The following is a 16,031-nucleotide window of genomic DNA, read 5'->3' as shown; positions in this document are numbered from 1 at the left end:
ATGTTCATTTGGTATTTTAACCGAATTAAAACCAGATTGACAATAAAACCGAAAAACACCAATTTATTTAATAAAAATAGCGTATGACCATATGGGTCCCCAAGAAACTTTGTAACATTCTGGAATGACATAAAAAACCAGAAGTAATTTTTCCAGAAACCAAGAGTCAGGAAATCCATTTATTATAAATACATCTCTAAAACCGCCAGATTTGTATTTCAATTATTAGAATTATAAATCGACCCAAAACAGCTCATATAAAATTTTGTATCATTCTTAAATTCATTATTTGAGCTAGTAAAATAATCCACGAAAATTAAAACTTCCAAAACCTAACTATTAAAAATCAAACATCAATTCTGCCCAAACAAAGATTAAATACTTTTAATTATAAATTAAGCCTAAAAACCGGATATTAAAATTTCTTAAATATCAACATACATCATAGGACTGAAAATAATCAATATCACGAAATTATTTCATTATTTAATAATTAATACATCAAAATTGGGTAAAACGCATTATTATAACCAAAAGCTGATTTCTTTTAATTAAAACAACAAACCAACGATTTTATACTTGAAATTTTATACGATCATCCTTTCATATTCAGAGATCTTATCATAAGTTTTATACACCATAAAGACGAATTTTGCATAATTAACAAAATAAACATTAAAAAGTGCATAATCAGACAACTACTCATAAAACTGATGAAACATCGAGTCACGCCATTAAGAGTTACCTCTTATTCGCGTTCCAAATAGATGAAATACTCGTCCTCGCATGGATCTCGACGATAGCCTCCAAAAACAAATATACATATATGATTAAAATCATATACTCTACGTTTCCGCCTTCAACTTAAGTAGTTTGAGACCAAAAGAAACTCCTCTAAGTCATCAATTACTCTACGTTTAGAACAAAAGTGATGTTCACATGTTAGTGAATGAGCTCTTTTCCTTGAGCTGCAAAAGTGTTCCTTAAACTAATTTTCGGACCGTTTGAAAATGGTCTTTATAGTCCTACACAAAGTTGTTCCTAAGGTCCTAATTAAGCTAGATTAGATATTGGTTGAGCAGATTAGTGACTTGGTGAAGCCTGGACATGATATTAGCACAAGGACCAAAACCGACTAAAATGAAACAGTTTGAACTCCTATTGCATAATACTTATCACCATCATCATGAAAGCATAACAAATTAATTAATACTAAACTAACAAATAGTCATGCCAAATTGTGAATACCATACACATGCCATAATAAACTATTACTAAACCAACTACTTCATGCCACAATAAACTATTACTAAACCAACTACACTCACAATGTTTACGTAGCACAATATAACACTAATGCTGCAGCAACTTCACGATACTATAAGCACACCAGTCGCTCACGAGACCATCGACCTGAGACGGCCCGATTAGTACGTTAACACCACGTCCAAGCTTTAACACTATCAAAGCATAACGTATTTAACCAAAAACCCGGAGTCACAAGCAACCTAATCGAAGCCATCGTCCCATGATAATATGTACCCGTTAACGTGTACACTAGTAAAACTACCATGTACAAGCTCAGAAAATTCCTAAAATATTAACTAAAAAATTCAAAATTCCCAATATCTAGTGGGGGCGACCGCCCCTGCTAGCCCCCAAAATCCGCCACTGAGTACAAACCCGTGAGGGTAACCCTACGTAACCCGCAGCAGCGGCAGCAGGTCAAAGTGGCAACCCGCGCCAAGCCTGCAACTCAGCCCTTGTGTTAGTTCGTGCAAAACAGGGCAGTAGCAGCTCTCGACTTCTCCGCAAATTAAAATCCAACAACGCCAAGGTTATAATATGCAATGCAATTCACGTAGTAACAATGCAAAGGATCGATAATCAACATTGCATAAGCTATCAATGCATACAATCAAATCTATATAATTCAATCTACCTACGAATACAAAGTTACACTACTAGGACGTAATATGCCTAAAACACCCTCTTAATCAACGCAAAAAGATGCTTCCTTTCTTGACAGTCATGTATTTCTTGGAATTGGGCTTAAAGAATGGCATGTTGAGTAGAAAATCTCTACACAATGTGGACGAAGTCTTAGCTAACTCAATTCACAATGTACTCGATGATATGGACGGAGACAGCCACCTTAGCCAAGGAATTTTATCATGCACTATTGATCTCATTTACTCTCATTTGGGTTGTGATAAGGCTGCGTGCGTACTGGTTGTGCCTGTTTGTGGAAGATAAAATTCTTTGTAATGAGTCATTGGAGTCCTTTAAGACTGCTCATTGATTGTTTATGTCTTATTGTTATTCATATGGTATGTTGTGGTTGTAATTGAGTATGAAAAGATAAGACAAGTATTGATGAGTCCTAAATATGTTACCCAGTATTATGAATGCCTTTAAGGATGGAGATGCATCATAAGCTAATTAGGATTTTATGTAAGGAGTTGGTGTTGGTCATGGTTTATGATCTAACCTGGGGTGGTTGAAACTTGAAACAAGATATGTGGAGGTCATCATTTGTTTGTCAAGCTCCTATTCAATGACCAAGACATCCAATTAATTCCAAGCAAGCAACGTATGATGTCTGCAGATGGGCCAACTTCAAATGCTCATATATGGAGTTCTACATGGTTAAAATTGGTGTTCTTTATATGGATAAAATCTTGGAGAAGTCCTCTTTCATATGGATTTGGAATCAAGAATATACACTAAATAGATTGGTCACAATAGAGCTTCAAAGGCTGTCACAACTAATGCAATGCTGTTTCCTGAAGATGACCTGTTTGTACTAACGTGCCCATATCTCGCAAACCAAGAAACGTCTTGGGGTAATTCTTTTTGAAAAGTGTATATAACTCATTTAGATTCGATTTGGTATATGGGACACCTCGTGGTTCATCCTGAAGCAATAGTTATAAGGTCTGCAAAACGCCTGAATGCTGAACTGTTACAACACAGTTCAGCCTTGACCTACTACCACTCAAACATGCATAACTCATAATCCAAGAGCCTATTACATGTGAATCCAATTGGAAATGAAAGCTAACTCTTTTAGCTTTCATTTGGTACCTATCGCGCATTCTAACTCATCCGGAGCAGAAAGTTATGATGTCTGCAATGTAATTCAAAAGTCTTGAAATTCGACTTATATCAGGCCTGTTTTGGAGCAATACATACAAGGGACAGTTTGGCCTCTGTTTTTGTTCCGTTAATATCAGAATTCTTCATCATATTTACTCTTGAATTAGTCATAAAGTCCTAAATTACATTCTGCAATTACCTTCTCTTCTTCTATGCATATGATCATCTACTAATCTTCTCTTCAAAGGGTTGAAAATGCATGGTTGTTAGTGTGTATCTTCTCTAATCACATGCATTAACAAAACTTTAGTGAATATCTACTAATCTAATCTTATTTTCAATGCATGATTTATGGTTGAACATACATGCTTTAGTATACCTTCCCTTCTTCCATGTATCCTACATTTATCTATAAATAAGTGACACTACAAGTGTTAATTTTCACCATCAAAAAAATCTCTTCTAATTTTCTCACAATCAATATCCCACTTGTTTCTTGTTTTTTAGATATCAAGTTGAAAAAATGGGTGGAAACAAAAGGTTAATTGTGGTGGCAAACCGTCTCCCTATTACCGCGGTTAGGAGTGGCAAAGAGTCTTGGACGCTACAACGGAATAGTGCCGGAGGTCTAGTTACCGCACTTTCAGGTAATGCCCATACTTGTAACTTGTAACTTGTGTGATATCATTTCTGTAACATTATTCGGAAACAACACCAAAATTAAGTTCACTTACTGTTAAGCAATAGACTAGTAGACATTTACTTTCATCGATTCAAGTTGATTATCATAAAACCGTCGATATTTTTTTTGAGACGCTTTAGTACACTACTACAAATCCCTGCATTTTACGACGCTTTTTTTATGATTATCGACGCTTAGGGTGTCGCTAAATGTTTTATCGACACTTTTACAAAGCATCGTTATTTTCGCCATCAGTAATTTATGACGGTTTCAAGCGTCACCCTTTTCGACGCCTTATTATGTCGTGCTAGTCATACTGACGCATTTTTGTGTCTTCAGTAGTGATGCTTTCAATGTCATAAATTTTTTGTTCAACCCTTACTAGTGTCAGCCCATAAGGACACAAGTAAATGAAAACTATAAAACAAGTAGAGAAGCCCTACAATATAAACAAACCATACAATTTACACTTGGTTACTTATAAGTACAATTATTTAATTGTATAAAACTCTTTTACATATTTCATTACTCATTTAACCATTTAATATATTCCCGGTCTCCAGGTATTAAAGATCAATTTGAGATGAGATGGGTTGGATGGACAGGTGTTTCTGTCCCCGATAAAAAGGGACAAAAATCTCTTTCAAAAGCTCTTGAACCGGAGGTCTAATATTAATTTTTTTTATTTTTTTTATAACGGAATATGCCTTTGATTTCGTTTCTAACAATTCCACTAATCCATATATTTCGATTAATTATTGTAGGGATGCATACCCGTTTTTCTTGATGATGACACGGTTGATGGGTATTACAACGGTTATTCCAACAACATTCTTTGGCCTTTGTTCCACCACTTCAGTCTTCCACAACCCCATAACCTTAAAACTGCGAGACTTATAATTTCTCAATTTACTACATATAAAAAAGCAAACGAAATGTTTGCTAGGGTGGTGCTGAAAAATTATAAAGAAGGTGATATCGTGTGGATCCACGATTATCATTTGATGTTACTTCCTAAATTTCTTAAAACCGAAAACAATAGAATGGTAATAGGTTGGTTTTTGCATACTGCTTTTCCGTCCTTTCAATGTTACAGAGCACTACCTTCAAGGAAGGAGCTCCTTGAGGCTGTTGTTGCTGCTGACTTAATTGGGTAAGTCTCTTTGTTATTAATTAGTTAAAAAAAATAAGAAAAGAGAACTAAAAAAAAAAGCAAAAAAAATAAGGCAATAGCACAGCTAATTATCACAAACAATAATCATGATTATATTAAATCAAACATAGTTCAAACTAACCAAGGATGTATTTATAAAAATACAATAGCTTGGCAAACACACAACTAAAACTCTTGGTAGTAAAAAAAACATGTTATGCCTACCGAAAATTTTTAATCTTTTGGACAGAAATATTGTTAATTAAATAAGTTGATATTTACTTCTTTTCTTTTTACAGGTTCCATATTGATGATTATGTGAACAATTTTGTTGAGACTTGTACCAAACTTATTGGACTTGAACGGGTACCTCAAGGTCTTCAAGATGTCAAAGGAAAATTGACCCGCGTGATTTTGGTATGTTTAACTATTGAGTTTTGTTAGAATTTCAATTTGTATTTAGAACATGTTCATTATATGGATTCAGAGTTTAAATAGTTGTTCTTCATTTATGTTTCTTTCTCCCTAATAACAGTTTTTGTTTCATGGCTTGAAATTTCAGTCTCCTATTGGAATAGAACCGCAAGTGTTTTTTCAAGAACTTGCCACCCCTCAAATTCCAAAGATTATTAAAATGCTCAAAAAAGAAAGTAAAGGCCGCAAGGTATGTATGTTGTAGTTACTATTTTGTAACATGCTTTTAAAAATCATTAGTGATGGAATTGTCCTCTTTACTTATTTTTTTCTTAATCTATGCCAGATAATCCTAGGCGTTGATCGCCTTGATCCAATAAAGGGAATTCCACATAAATTACTCGGCTTCCAAGAGTTTATGGAAACCAATCGTGATTGGTGGGACAAGATCTTGTTCTTTCAATTGCTTGTTCCGTCAAGAACTGATGTCTCCCTTTGTATGTTTCTTATTTAATTATTTACTCGTTCCATTGTTTATATTACGCGTACCAAAAAAGATTGTTTATATCATCGAGTATGTTTAACGACATAAAGATGAAATGTTATTGTATTTTCTTTTTATTTCTTCTTTTTTCTAAAAAAACAAGGAGAAATAGAAACATCAAAAGAAGTAATGTTTACATACTTTTATAATGACATAAAATGAAATGTTATTGTATTTTTGTTTTATTTCTTTTTTTCTAAAAACAAGAAAAAATATGACATTTTCTAATATCTGATGTAATATGAGCCACCATTCTTATCTTTTGCAGATCAGGAACTTGAAATCGAAATAAATACAATATTTGGGAAGATGTGTAGTGATTTTTCTACAATGTTCACCAGACATCCAATACTTGTGAAGGTATGTCGTCCAATAGTTATATTTTATTCTTTTACAACTTAATGAATCCTTCCCTAAATTACTCTAAGAAAAATAATATCTTACTTTGATTATTTTCTGCAGCACAAGTCTTTGCCATTCGACGAACTTTGTGCTCTTCTTTCTTATGCCGGTAAATATAACAATAGCTAAATTTTTCCGTCCAATTGTGTTTTTGCGCTAACCAATTAACATTATTTTTTATCCTATGTTAATTGATGCTAGATGTAACATTGATTACATCGGTAAGTGACGGGATGAATTTAGTTAGCTACGAATATGTGGCATGCCAAAAGGAAAGGAAGGGCGTCCTAATTCTTAGTGAGGCAAGTACCTGAAAATTTATTGTTGTCCACAAATCTTGTTTATGCATATCGATATACATAAATTAATAAGTTTTCATATGGCCAGAATGCCGGAGCCGCGAAATTTTTGTGCGAAGGGGCACTCGTGGTAAATCCTTGGAATGTGGGCGATGTGGCATCAAAAATTAAAGAAGCATTGGAAATGCCATATAAAAAAAGAAAGAAAATGCACAAGGTCAATTTTGAATATGTGACAACCAATACGACAGAGAAATGGGCAAAAAATTTTATTAGGTTCGTGGACGTAAACTGATTTGCATAATAAAACACCGTTTTTCTACTCTATATAATATTTATATAACACTATTATTTGTTTTGGCTTGTTCGCAGGGAGCTAACCGAAATAAATGAAGACATGTTCACTAGTAAGATGTTAATTTGCGCGAAAACAAAAAGGACACCAAAAAAAAAGAAGAGGATGTCAATTTGTGCACAAGAAAAAAGTAGTAGGATGACTTTATTAGGAATATTAGAGATTGTTATATTATCTCTAATTGTGATTGTTATTGTTTATCATATTTTAATTATTGTATTCCAGTACGTTTAGATAAGATATTATTTTTATGTCCTCCGAAAAAAAAAAACTAAACCTAAAAATTCTGTAATATTCGTCATTTTTCATAATCTCGTTTATTTAATTTTTATTAATAAGATTTTAATTTTATATATTATTTACGATTTTGATTAATTTCCTAAGTAATTACGTTTTGGGGTCGATTTCTAGTTCGATTTCTAAAATAGACCAACCTTTAATTCAAGTGATCATTTAAGATCAAACATTTCGAAAAAATGCTTAGCTTGGTGTCCAAGCCTTTTCAGGTGTGAAATGAGGGAATACACATCTTTTTATTATCTGCATTTCTCAATTATGGTGTCAACCCTCTCAATCTCTTCTACAACAAATCCCTTGCGTTCTCAACGCTTTTTTAGGACGCTTTTAAAAGCGTGGTTTTTTGGGGCGTCAAGAATTTATGACACTTTTTAGTGCCAGCCTTGTTGACGCTTTTTTGTGTCACGAGCATCGACGCTTTTTAGCATCAGGGTTTCTCTACACTTTTTGGCGTCGAAATTTAAATTTCTCGACGCTTTTTCCTGACACTAGGAAAATTCACTAGGACTACTAACTTATTCAAGCAAATTAAAAGTAGCTAAATAATATAAAATAACATAGTTACGATCCATGAAAAATATCCCATCAAGTTTTATTATTGATAAAAGAAATAGTCGAGTACATGGTACAAAGTAGATGAATAATTATAAGAGTAAAAAATTCGGATTACCGTATATCAAACTATTAACCTACACTCTTCTGATACACACATGAAAAATACACATTACACTATGATATGGCAGGAAACAAGTTTAAATTACTTGTTGAAGCTCTTATATTGCATCTCTGATCTCCAAAATCCAAGAACTTCCCCATCCAACTATGTAACAATAATAGAAAACTGGCATATTTTCTCAAAAATAAACCCAATGTGCTTCACTTGAAATCTTCCATTACTCCATAGTTAAAGTTTCCAAACCCGATTCAGACTGATAGCTGCATGTTAAATGAATACATTACTATTGCTCCAGTCAAATGAATACTTTAGCTAATCAGCTATACGTCTAATCACAACAATGCAAGTGAATGAATAGTCATCAATTTATAACCATGACCCGTTCACAATTTCGAACCCGGAAGACAAAGTAATTAAGTATATATCAAATTCACGAGAAACACTTTAAAATGACATATAAATTGTACTAAAATCTCTAGCAACTCTATGTCTACACTGCACCAACACCTATAATGGGTTTTAGTGTGGCTTGGAAATAGACCGGAAAATGACAGAGACAATACCTTCTCTTCAGTTTGTAATAAACACAATCTGAAATCAACAAGAACATTCCATCAAAATGGAAAAAAACATCTTGGGAGACGATTTTGACATCAAGTAGGAAACAGGAAGAGAGTTCTATTAGTAAACTACCGGCAGAATAAGCTAAGCTAGTAAACCTTTAATTTTAACAAAATTCATTCAGTTTATCATAGCACCAAAGTGCACAACTGCATATAAAAATCATTTCTACACCTTCTTAAGCTAACTCTTTGTCAATTGTTCAGGAAAAAACTTAGAACCTAATTTTTCCATAGTTATTATTAGGAAACTGAAGCATATCTAACCTTTACTTGAAATATTGATGTACTAGTGATAAGAACAGTTAGAAAACAGTAAGCAAAAGAAGACAACTAAAGTACCAAGATTAACATGAATCATACTTTGCCGTTTGCCATAAAGAGATGCAAGTTGCTGAAGCATTGTTATCTTTTCACCGAGCTTCTCTTTTCTTTCCTGTGTCTATAAAATATGAGTCTTATGCTCTAAAGATTATTTCACAATTGTATTCAAATTTGGCAAACAGAAAGAATATGTCCATGTAAAACTAGTGACAACGCCTAAAATACGTAGTAGTTAATGCAACCAGTCAAACAATAAAAATTACCTAAAAGCTAAGTCTCATTGGGTTAAGGAGAAATGGAAGATGATAGACAAGGCATGGGAGTTTTGTAGCATATACTTCTCCACAAGCAATTCCGCCGAAACATTTAGCACTTTTCTCTAGTTTTCACATATATGATAATCTAGAAAAAGTGTAAGAAGCATCACCAACAGGGTCAGGATAATAAGTATTTACACATATAAACAATAACCAACACCCAAATTCCCAAAATTAGGCATCAAAATGGACACAATGAATAAGAAGCATTTTAAAAGTGTAGAAAAGTAAAAAGAGTAGAAAAATAAGATAGAAATAGTAGCTCAAATTAAGATTACGAAATACTATTTTGGCAGGAGCAGTCATTGATTCGATAGATATCACGAATATCAGTCACAATCAGTGATTATGACTGACATTATTAGCTACTCCATATGTAAATCACGTATTCCTAGATACTGTTTTAATTCCTCCTAGCAGCTAAATTACACAAAAACTCAAATGACACGGTTGTAGTGAACTCATTCTATGTCACAGACTTCATTCAACGATAGCAAGATTAAGTACTGAAATAATGAAGCAGCAGACATCAAAAACATGTTACTGCTGTAATGTTATTAACGCACTCTGTCCATCCCCTTTATATTGTTCCCATTTGATTACGTTAGTCAAATGAAGCCGCCTTTGAGCGTTGATGTCTAAGTCATTTGTTTGAAACTTTTATTCTTTGTGAGGGGTATTCTAATCAAAGGTAAGCAAATGAATGGGACGGGTAAATATTTGAAGAAATTAAGGTATGTAGAAGTAGAGTAGAAACTAAGATAAGAAATAACCTGAAGTAGTGGAAACATTGTCATCATCATCTTGAGTCTTTTTGGCACAAACAAGGGTGATATTGGCGGAAAACGGACAATGATAGCTAACTGGAAGTTGAAGAAAATTAACAAGAAAATAAGTGAAGAAAAGAAAAATTTTATGATAAGAAACAATAGCTCAAAAATTACCCGAGCGAAGAAGAAGAAATTGAGGTAAGAAGAGTTAGAAGAAGAATAATTGTTAGTGGTACAAGTGAGATACTTGAGGGATTTGCGGTTGAATTTCAAGATAAAAGTAGGGTGAGTAGCATTTCAATATCACGGAAGTTAACACCATTCAATTTCAGTGGAGTATTATTAAGATATATATATTTGGATAACTTACCCAAATACAAAATATACGACATACCAAATCCTATCAAAATATATATATCGTAATAAGTATAATGTAATATGCTCACTTCAAGTAGTCGACAGTGGAACAATCCGCATTCCACGAGTTCACAAATCAGCAAAAAGTCAAACAAGAAACCACAATTACTCAATGTTCAAAATGATCTGATATACTAATCTTCAACAAAGCCCGTGTTATATTACTAATCGTTTGTTTACCTTTGATTAAAAAACTTCTCACGATGAATATAGAAGGTAAATAATTGACTGAGACGGAAAGAGTATATTATAGTAAAATACATTATAAAGCCTACAGCTTAACAAAAGATTAACAGTGTCGAGTAATGGACATGATGGTCGAATCTAATACCCTTTAAGTAAATATAGAGGTTAATGGTTGAGTTTGAGACAAGATTGGAAGTGGTCATAATAATAAAAAAAAAATACTCACTCCCTTTCAATCATTTGTTTACTTTTGATAAAAATATCTCTCGGAAAAGTATCAAAGGTAAATAGTTGATTGGAGCAGGGGGACTAGAATATAAGATGGCAAGCTCTAACGTAGACCAGTTCAGATATAAGTCATTTCAAAACATGAAGTTTCCTGCAAATAAGCTCTATACAATATTGGCCATCTCAAATACAGTAGGAGAACAAATAAACAAGAGGTTTAGAAGAAGAGTCTTGAACTTCAATAAACTAGTAAAATAGTGAACTTATAATCTTGATTAATAGTGATATAAATAGAACAATGTTGAAATGCAAATTGATGAGAGTGCATAGCAGTCTGGTTTTTATACTAATCAATGATAGTGATGACATGTACTAAAACCGCCCAGCATAATAATACTTCAAAGATAGTATACATGGTAAATGAGTAATGATGACATCGTACACATGGTTGCCTAATTCATGGTAGTCTCCAAAGACAGTTACACAAAACAATTCAAGCAAAAGCCACAATCATACAGCAAAATTCAAATTAGAGTAAAGAGTGTTCAAGTATTTACAACTTCTTACATAGTTAAACGACTAAATCATAGAGCAAAATTCAAATTACCCCTCATTTTTGGAGAAGCTCTTAACAAAAACATTCATCAATTATATTTTAACCCATATTGTCGATTATATTTACGATTAGGATGAACCAATGTTTGATTAATACATTCAAACATAAAACAAAAGTACGGCAAAAATAATAATTAAAATAGAGTAGATCTTCCAATTACCTTAATAGTGATGTCAATTTTCAAGCAAAATCACACAACTTATCTCTGCACCGTCCCAAATTGATGAAGAAATTCCAACGAAAAGCCAATTTGAATGTTGAAATCCAAAACCATGCAAGATAGAATTAAACAATTAGGTGTTTGCCCAATTTTAAACAATAATCGCATATTAGGGAAAAAAAAAACAACAAATTTGACCTTCAAAACAAAAAAACGGGTACATTCAGTTGAAGGGATGAACGATCAATATTCAGTGAAGTGAGAATCGTAGAAAAGGTAGGTGTAGAGAACGATACTGTTGATAGGTAGTCAATGAGTTAAATGTTAGGGTTTTTTAGTTACGGAGAAGGAGTAGAATGTGAGTTGAGGAGTTTTACATTGGAATTTGTTTTGGGCGGAAAATGAAAAAATTCCATTTGTTTTGGGCAGTTAATGAAATTTTACATTGGAATTGAAGAATAAAAGCTCGACATTTATATAAGCGTCGACCCTTAAGCGTAGAGAAAGCAAGGTGTTTCTTGTAGTGAGAAAATACAACATTACCTGTCGCCTCAATGGCTCCTATGAGAGAATAATCAAACCATTAAATGTTCGTTAAGTTGAGAGTCAGCACAAATGCTCAAAATAGCAAAAAGACATGCCTAGGTAAATTAGTCTCCAAGCTCGGTAACATTCCTAAACTAATAAGAAAACAAGGAACAAATAATCAATAATAATCAAACATGATGTTAGGAGTTCAATACCTACCCTTATAAAAGGAGCCAATTCAGCTAACTTCTTGGTCAACCTTTTAATCTCTTCGGATGGCACCCTGGTTTTAGAAAAAAAAAAAAAGAATATAGAATTACTAGAAAATGTGGATGATAAGAGATGAAATTAAATATACAAATCCCAGAACCCTAACAATAGGTTCGAATGCTTATGTGGAGTATTTGAGAACTCACTATTCTAGTTGTAACTTGTAAGAAGCAAAATCAGGAAGGAAAAACAATAATTAACATTGCTACATAATTCAGAGCTTTGGTGTAACATTGTTTTAACTTTTAACACGTTTGGAAACAAGAGGAGGAGCTCAATGCAAATGGTAAATGAAGGTTCGTTGTCAAATCTATCACACTTGCACTGGTGCACAAAGTTAAATTAGATGGTCCCAATCATTGTTTATCTTTATATTCCTTGTGAGGGTATTTTAATCAAAGGCAAATTGAGACTGAGGGAATATAAGTTTTGACAAGACACATAAAATTAATGAAACAATGAAAAGAAGCACTTGAATGTCATGCCTTAAATAAAGAAATCTAATTTATTAAAGAGTAAGTATTTTTCTAAAGGACACTCACACAAGAAAATTAGAAAATTGTAGTAGTGATACAAATGATAAAAAATAATAATTAGTATAATCAGCAACAAAAATATTTAAATCAGCAATACCAATAATAGATATCTTAATTAAACTGAACAAAACCCAGCTAGCCAAACCTGTTTTGACTCTATGAGATTGCAAATGGCTGAAATGGGCATCAAACCAACAAAAGGGACAACCTGACCTCTAATGCAAGCTAAGCTACATCACACATTCACACTGATAGAATTAATCAAAGACCCAGAACGGAGACATTTAATTGAATTTTACTACTTTGATAGAAAAAATAACGTTATTGAACTTCTGCTAAAAGGGCATGAAACAACACCAATTTGCAGGCTAAGATACCACATAAAACAGGAGTAACATCAACTGCTTCCAGAGAAGTGGTGTATACATCCCATAGATTATAGTGTTACTGGATATTTAAATGGAACAGGATTAAAAAGACAATATCAGTTCAGAATTTCAGATGGTATTTGATATCCACAACAAGTCACTTAGAAGTTGGAAGCATTAACAAATTCATATTAACTTTCAAAACCAAAGTAATCATAGTTGTCTCCCTCCATGTTGGTGTACAAAATTAGACACTACAGGCATTATCCAAGTGAACTCAAGTCTTCCAACAATAGCCATTATAATAGTTGAAGCACTACAAAAGAAAAGACTCGCATCATGTATTATTCCAAGCTCATTAGAGGAGCCGGAATGGAATGGTGAATGCAGCCGACATTTGGTGAACAACCCCGATAATAAAAGCAACATGTTAACAATATTCATCACTAAATATAAGCAATTCTTTCACTATGTCTTAACATTTTTTTTTAATTTTCACTATCATATCCATTTGCTAACATTCACCTCGTAACCACTTATTTTAATCAAACATAATTTTTGTCCCCATAACCTTGATAGAACCACTACTCCCTTAGTCCGATTCATTTGTTTATTTTTTATTCTTTATGATGAATATTTTAATTAAAGGTAAATAAATGATTAGAACGGATGGGGCATGACCATTAATCAAGCTGGGAGGGGCCTGACCATGCTGACTATTTAAATCCATATAAATTTCAGTGGAAAAATACGCATTCGGGCCCTCGCCTTGTGGTTGAGTGACAATATTCACACCTAAGATAAACTGTGCAAAATTTAGACCCGTATCTTTTTATTTCAAAGATCCGCCACTAACTGTGCGAGATGGCATTAAACTCGACAGTGTTTGTCATCAATCAATAGTAAGTGAAATAGAGAATACCTAAATAAATGACAAATCCAAGGGTATACTAGCGCTAGTATTGCATGCATCAGCATCACACTCCATTCTATTCCTCAGCATCGTCAACCCAGTAGTAGCTGCTTTTAGTAGGAAATCATTATCAAAGATCAATTTCCAGAAAAGCTGTCAAAATAAGAAACTTTCGTCCCAAAAATTCGTACCAAATTACAAGGAAATCATGTGAATATTGAATCATAAATTAAACTGAAACTCAAAGTCAACAACTTCAGTTTAAATCCAAATACATCAAACCAAGAACCCTAATTAAATTCCAAGTTATAAGATAAAAATCAACACAAAAGATAAGAAATACTCTATATTAATGTTGGTTTGAAGTAACAACTTACGATTGGAATAATGACTTAGGCAGCAAGTGAATTGAAGGTGTAGATGACGAATCGCATATTGGTTGTGTGCAACTTTCAGATTCTCAATCCAGAGTGCATGGGAAAGAGAGCAGTGAAATAGAAACGGAAGGGATAGAGAGCACGATTTATTTTCAAGTTTCTAGATCTGGTGGGGGGTTTTGCTTTTAGTTTTGGCAGATGAAGGGAGAGTTGGGTGGTTTAAAATTTGGGTTTTTTTGTCAAACACTTTAAAAAAAAAAAATTTCAAACACCATCTTTAAAAAAAGTTTGTGAAACATAACTGATCGTGAGCGTGTCGTTGTACACCCAATCAAACACATTTATAATACTCAACAAACTACTAACTAGCGGTAAGTCGAGGTCGATCCATGGGACGGTGTGCTTTGAGTTCTAAGTCTATTTATCTCAATTTATGCTAGTGTCACAATTGATTTGGGTTTGTAGTTGTGTTTTAGAATAATGGAAGCGATAAAGTAAAACAAACAATAAAGAGAAGGATGTAAATAAATGACTAAAAGTGCTAGGATATCATGGGGTCATAGGGGATTTATGGTGTTGATCATACAAACATGTTTACAAAGTTGTAAGCAATTAATGTTGTGGAGGAACCGAGTTGGTTTATGTCTTACGGTTCATAGGAAGAGTTGGGTCCCGGAACCGAATCGATTAGATTGTACAACACCTACAAGTCGACTTACTTTCCTCCTATTCAACTTCTATGCATGGTCTAACAAGACTCGAGTTGGTTTATATCTTACAAGTCAAGTTGAGTAGATAAGAGATGGTTGTAAATACAAGGATTCATAGGCTTAGCATTTCATCAAACATAACATGTGCATAAAGTTGACATCACAACAAGCAAGCAATTTTATTATGAAAACATATTAGATTAAGCATTAATCAATCCCATGTTGGTTTCCCCTAATTACCCACTAATCCTAGCTAAGAGACTACTCACTCATTATCATGGGAAACATGTCATTAATGGTGTCAATCATCACAACAAGTATAAACATGATAATAGAATGAAGAAATGAACAATAAAGATTAAAGAGTAAAGTAATTATACCAAACTTGAGATGATCCAAATAATAAAGCAAAGAATAATAGAAGAAACTTGATTGATTGATGAAGGGTTGTCAATCCTCCAATAATAACCAAATAATCTTCAATTACCCAAAAGTGATGAACTTGAAATAATAAACTTGAACAATAATTAAGGAGAGATTAATGTGAGATTTGTGGAAAGATTGAGATTAATCTATTCTAATCTACTCCTAATCTAATCTAAGAAAGCTTGATTTAATCTAAGGAAACTTGATTATAGTCTAATAAAACTTGATTACATGTCATTAATGGTGTCAATCATCACAACAAGTATAAACATGATAATAGAATGAAGAAATGAACAATAAAAATTAAAGAGTAAAGTAATTATACCAAACTTGAGATGATCCAA

At 33.1% G+C, this 16,031-nt stretch overlaps 1 protein-coding gene and 1 long non-coding RNA gene across 10 annotated transcripts; one reads left to right on the top strand and one right to left on the bottom strand.

Moving 5' to 3' along the window:
* Positions 1–3,622: 3,622 nt before the first annotated feature.
* Positions 3,623–6,423, top strand: LOC141595153 (alpha,alpha-trehalose-phosphate synthase [UDP-forming] 1-like). The gene is made up of 8 exons (XM_074415124.1): positions 3,623–3,746; positions 4,345–4,445; positions 4,546–4,934; positions 5,234–5,351; positions 5,497–5,598; positions 5,695–5,845; positions 6,161–6,252; positions 6,355–6,423. The coding sequence occupies exons 1-8, from the start codon at positions 3,623–3,625 to the stop codon at positions 6,421–6,423; spliced, it is 1,146 nt and encodes a 381-aa protein (XP_074271225.1).
* A 1,383-nt stretch (positions 6,424–7,806) lies between these two features.
* LOC141596822 (uncharacterized) lies at positions 7,807–14,800 on the bottom strand. Of its 9 annotated transcripts, XR_012522601.1 has the most exons (8): positions 14,552–14,800; positions 14,184–14,281; positions 11,560–12,370; positions 9,956–10,045; positions 9,129–9,267; positions 8,905–8,977; positions 8,485–8,512; positions 7,807–8,181 (listed from the first exon to the last, which is right to left on the bottom strand). It is a non-coding gene; the product is annotated as an uncharacterized LOC141596822 (long non-coding RNA). The 9 variants fall into 9 exon arrangements; XR_012522597.1 differs by lacking the exon at positions 8,485–8,512 and having other exon boundaries at positions 8,905–8,983; XR_012522596.1 differs by lacking the exon at positions 8,485–8,512 and having other exon boundaries at positions 14,552–14,799.
* Positions 14,801–16,031: the final 1,231 nt, after the last annotated feature.

The sequence above is a fragment of the Silene latifolia genome, chromosome 8, assembly GCF_048544455.1.
Source record: "Silene latifolia isolate original U9 population chromosome 8, ASM4854445v1, whole genome shotgun sequence".
In the NCBI taxonomy this organism is placed as follows: Eukaryota; Viridiplantae; Streptophyta; class Magnoliopsida; order Caryophyllales; family Caryophyllaceae; genus Silene; species Silene latifolia.
This window is presented reverse-complemented; position numbering and strand designations above follow the sequence as displayed.

Excerpts from the sequence above, each read along its gene's own strand:
- LOC141595153 (XM_074415124.1), top strand. The coding sequence starts at position 3,623 with ATGGGTGGAAACAAAAGGTTAATTGTGGTGGCAAACCGTCTCCCTATT. Across the intron at positions 4,446-4,545 it reads CAAAAGCTCTTGAACCGGAG|GGATGCATACCCGTTTTTCT; the intron begins GTCTAATATTAA and ends TAATTATTGTAG. Across the intron at positions 5,352-5,496 it reads AATTGACCCGCGTGATTTTG|TCTCCTATTGGAATAGAACC; the intron begins GTATGTTTAACT and ends TTGAAATTTCAG.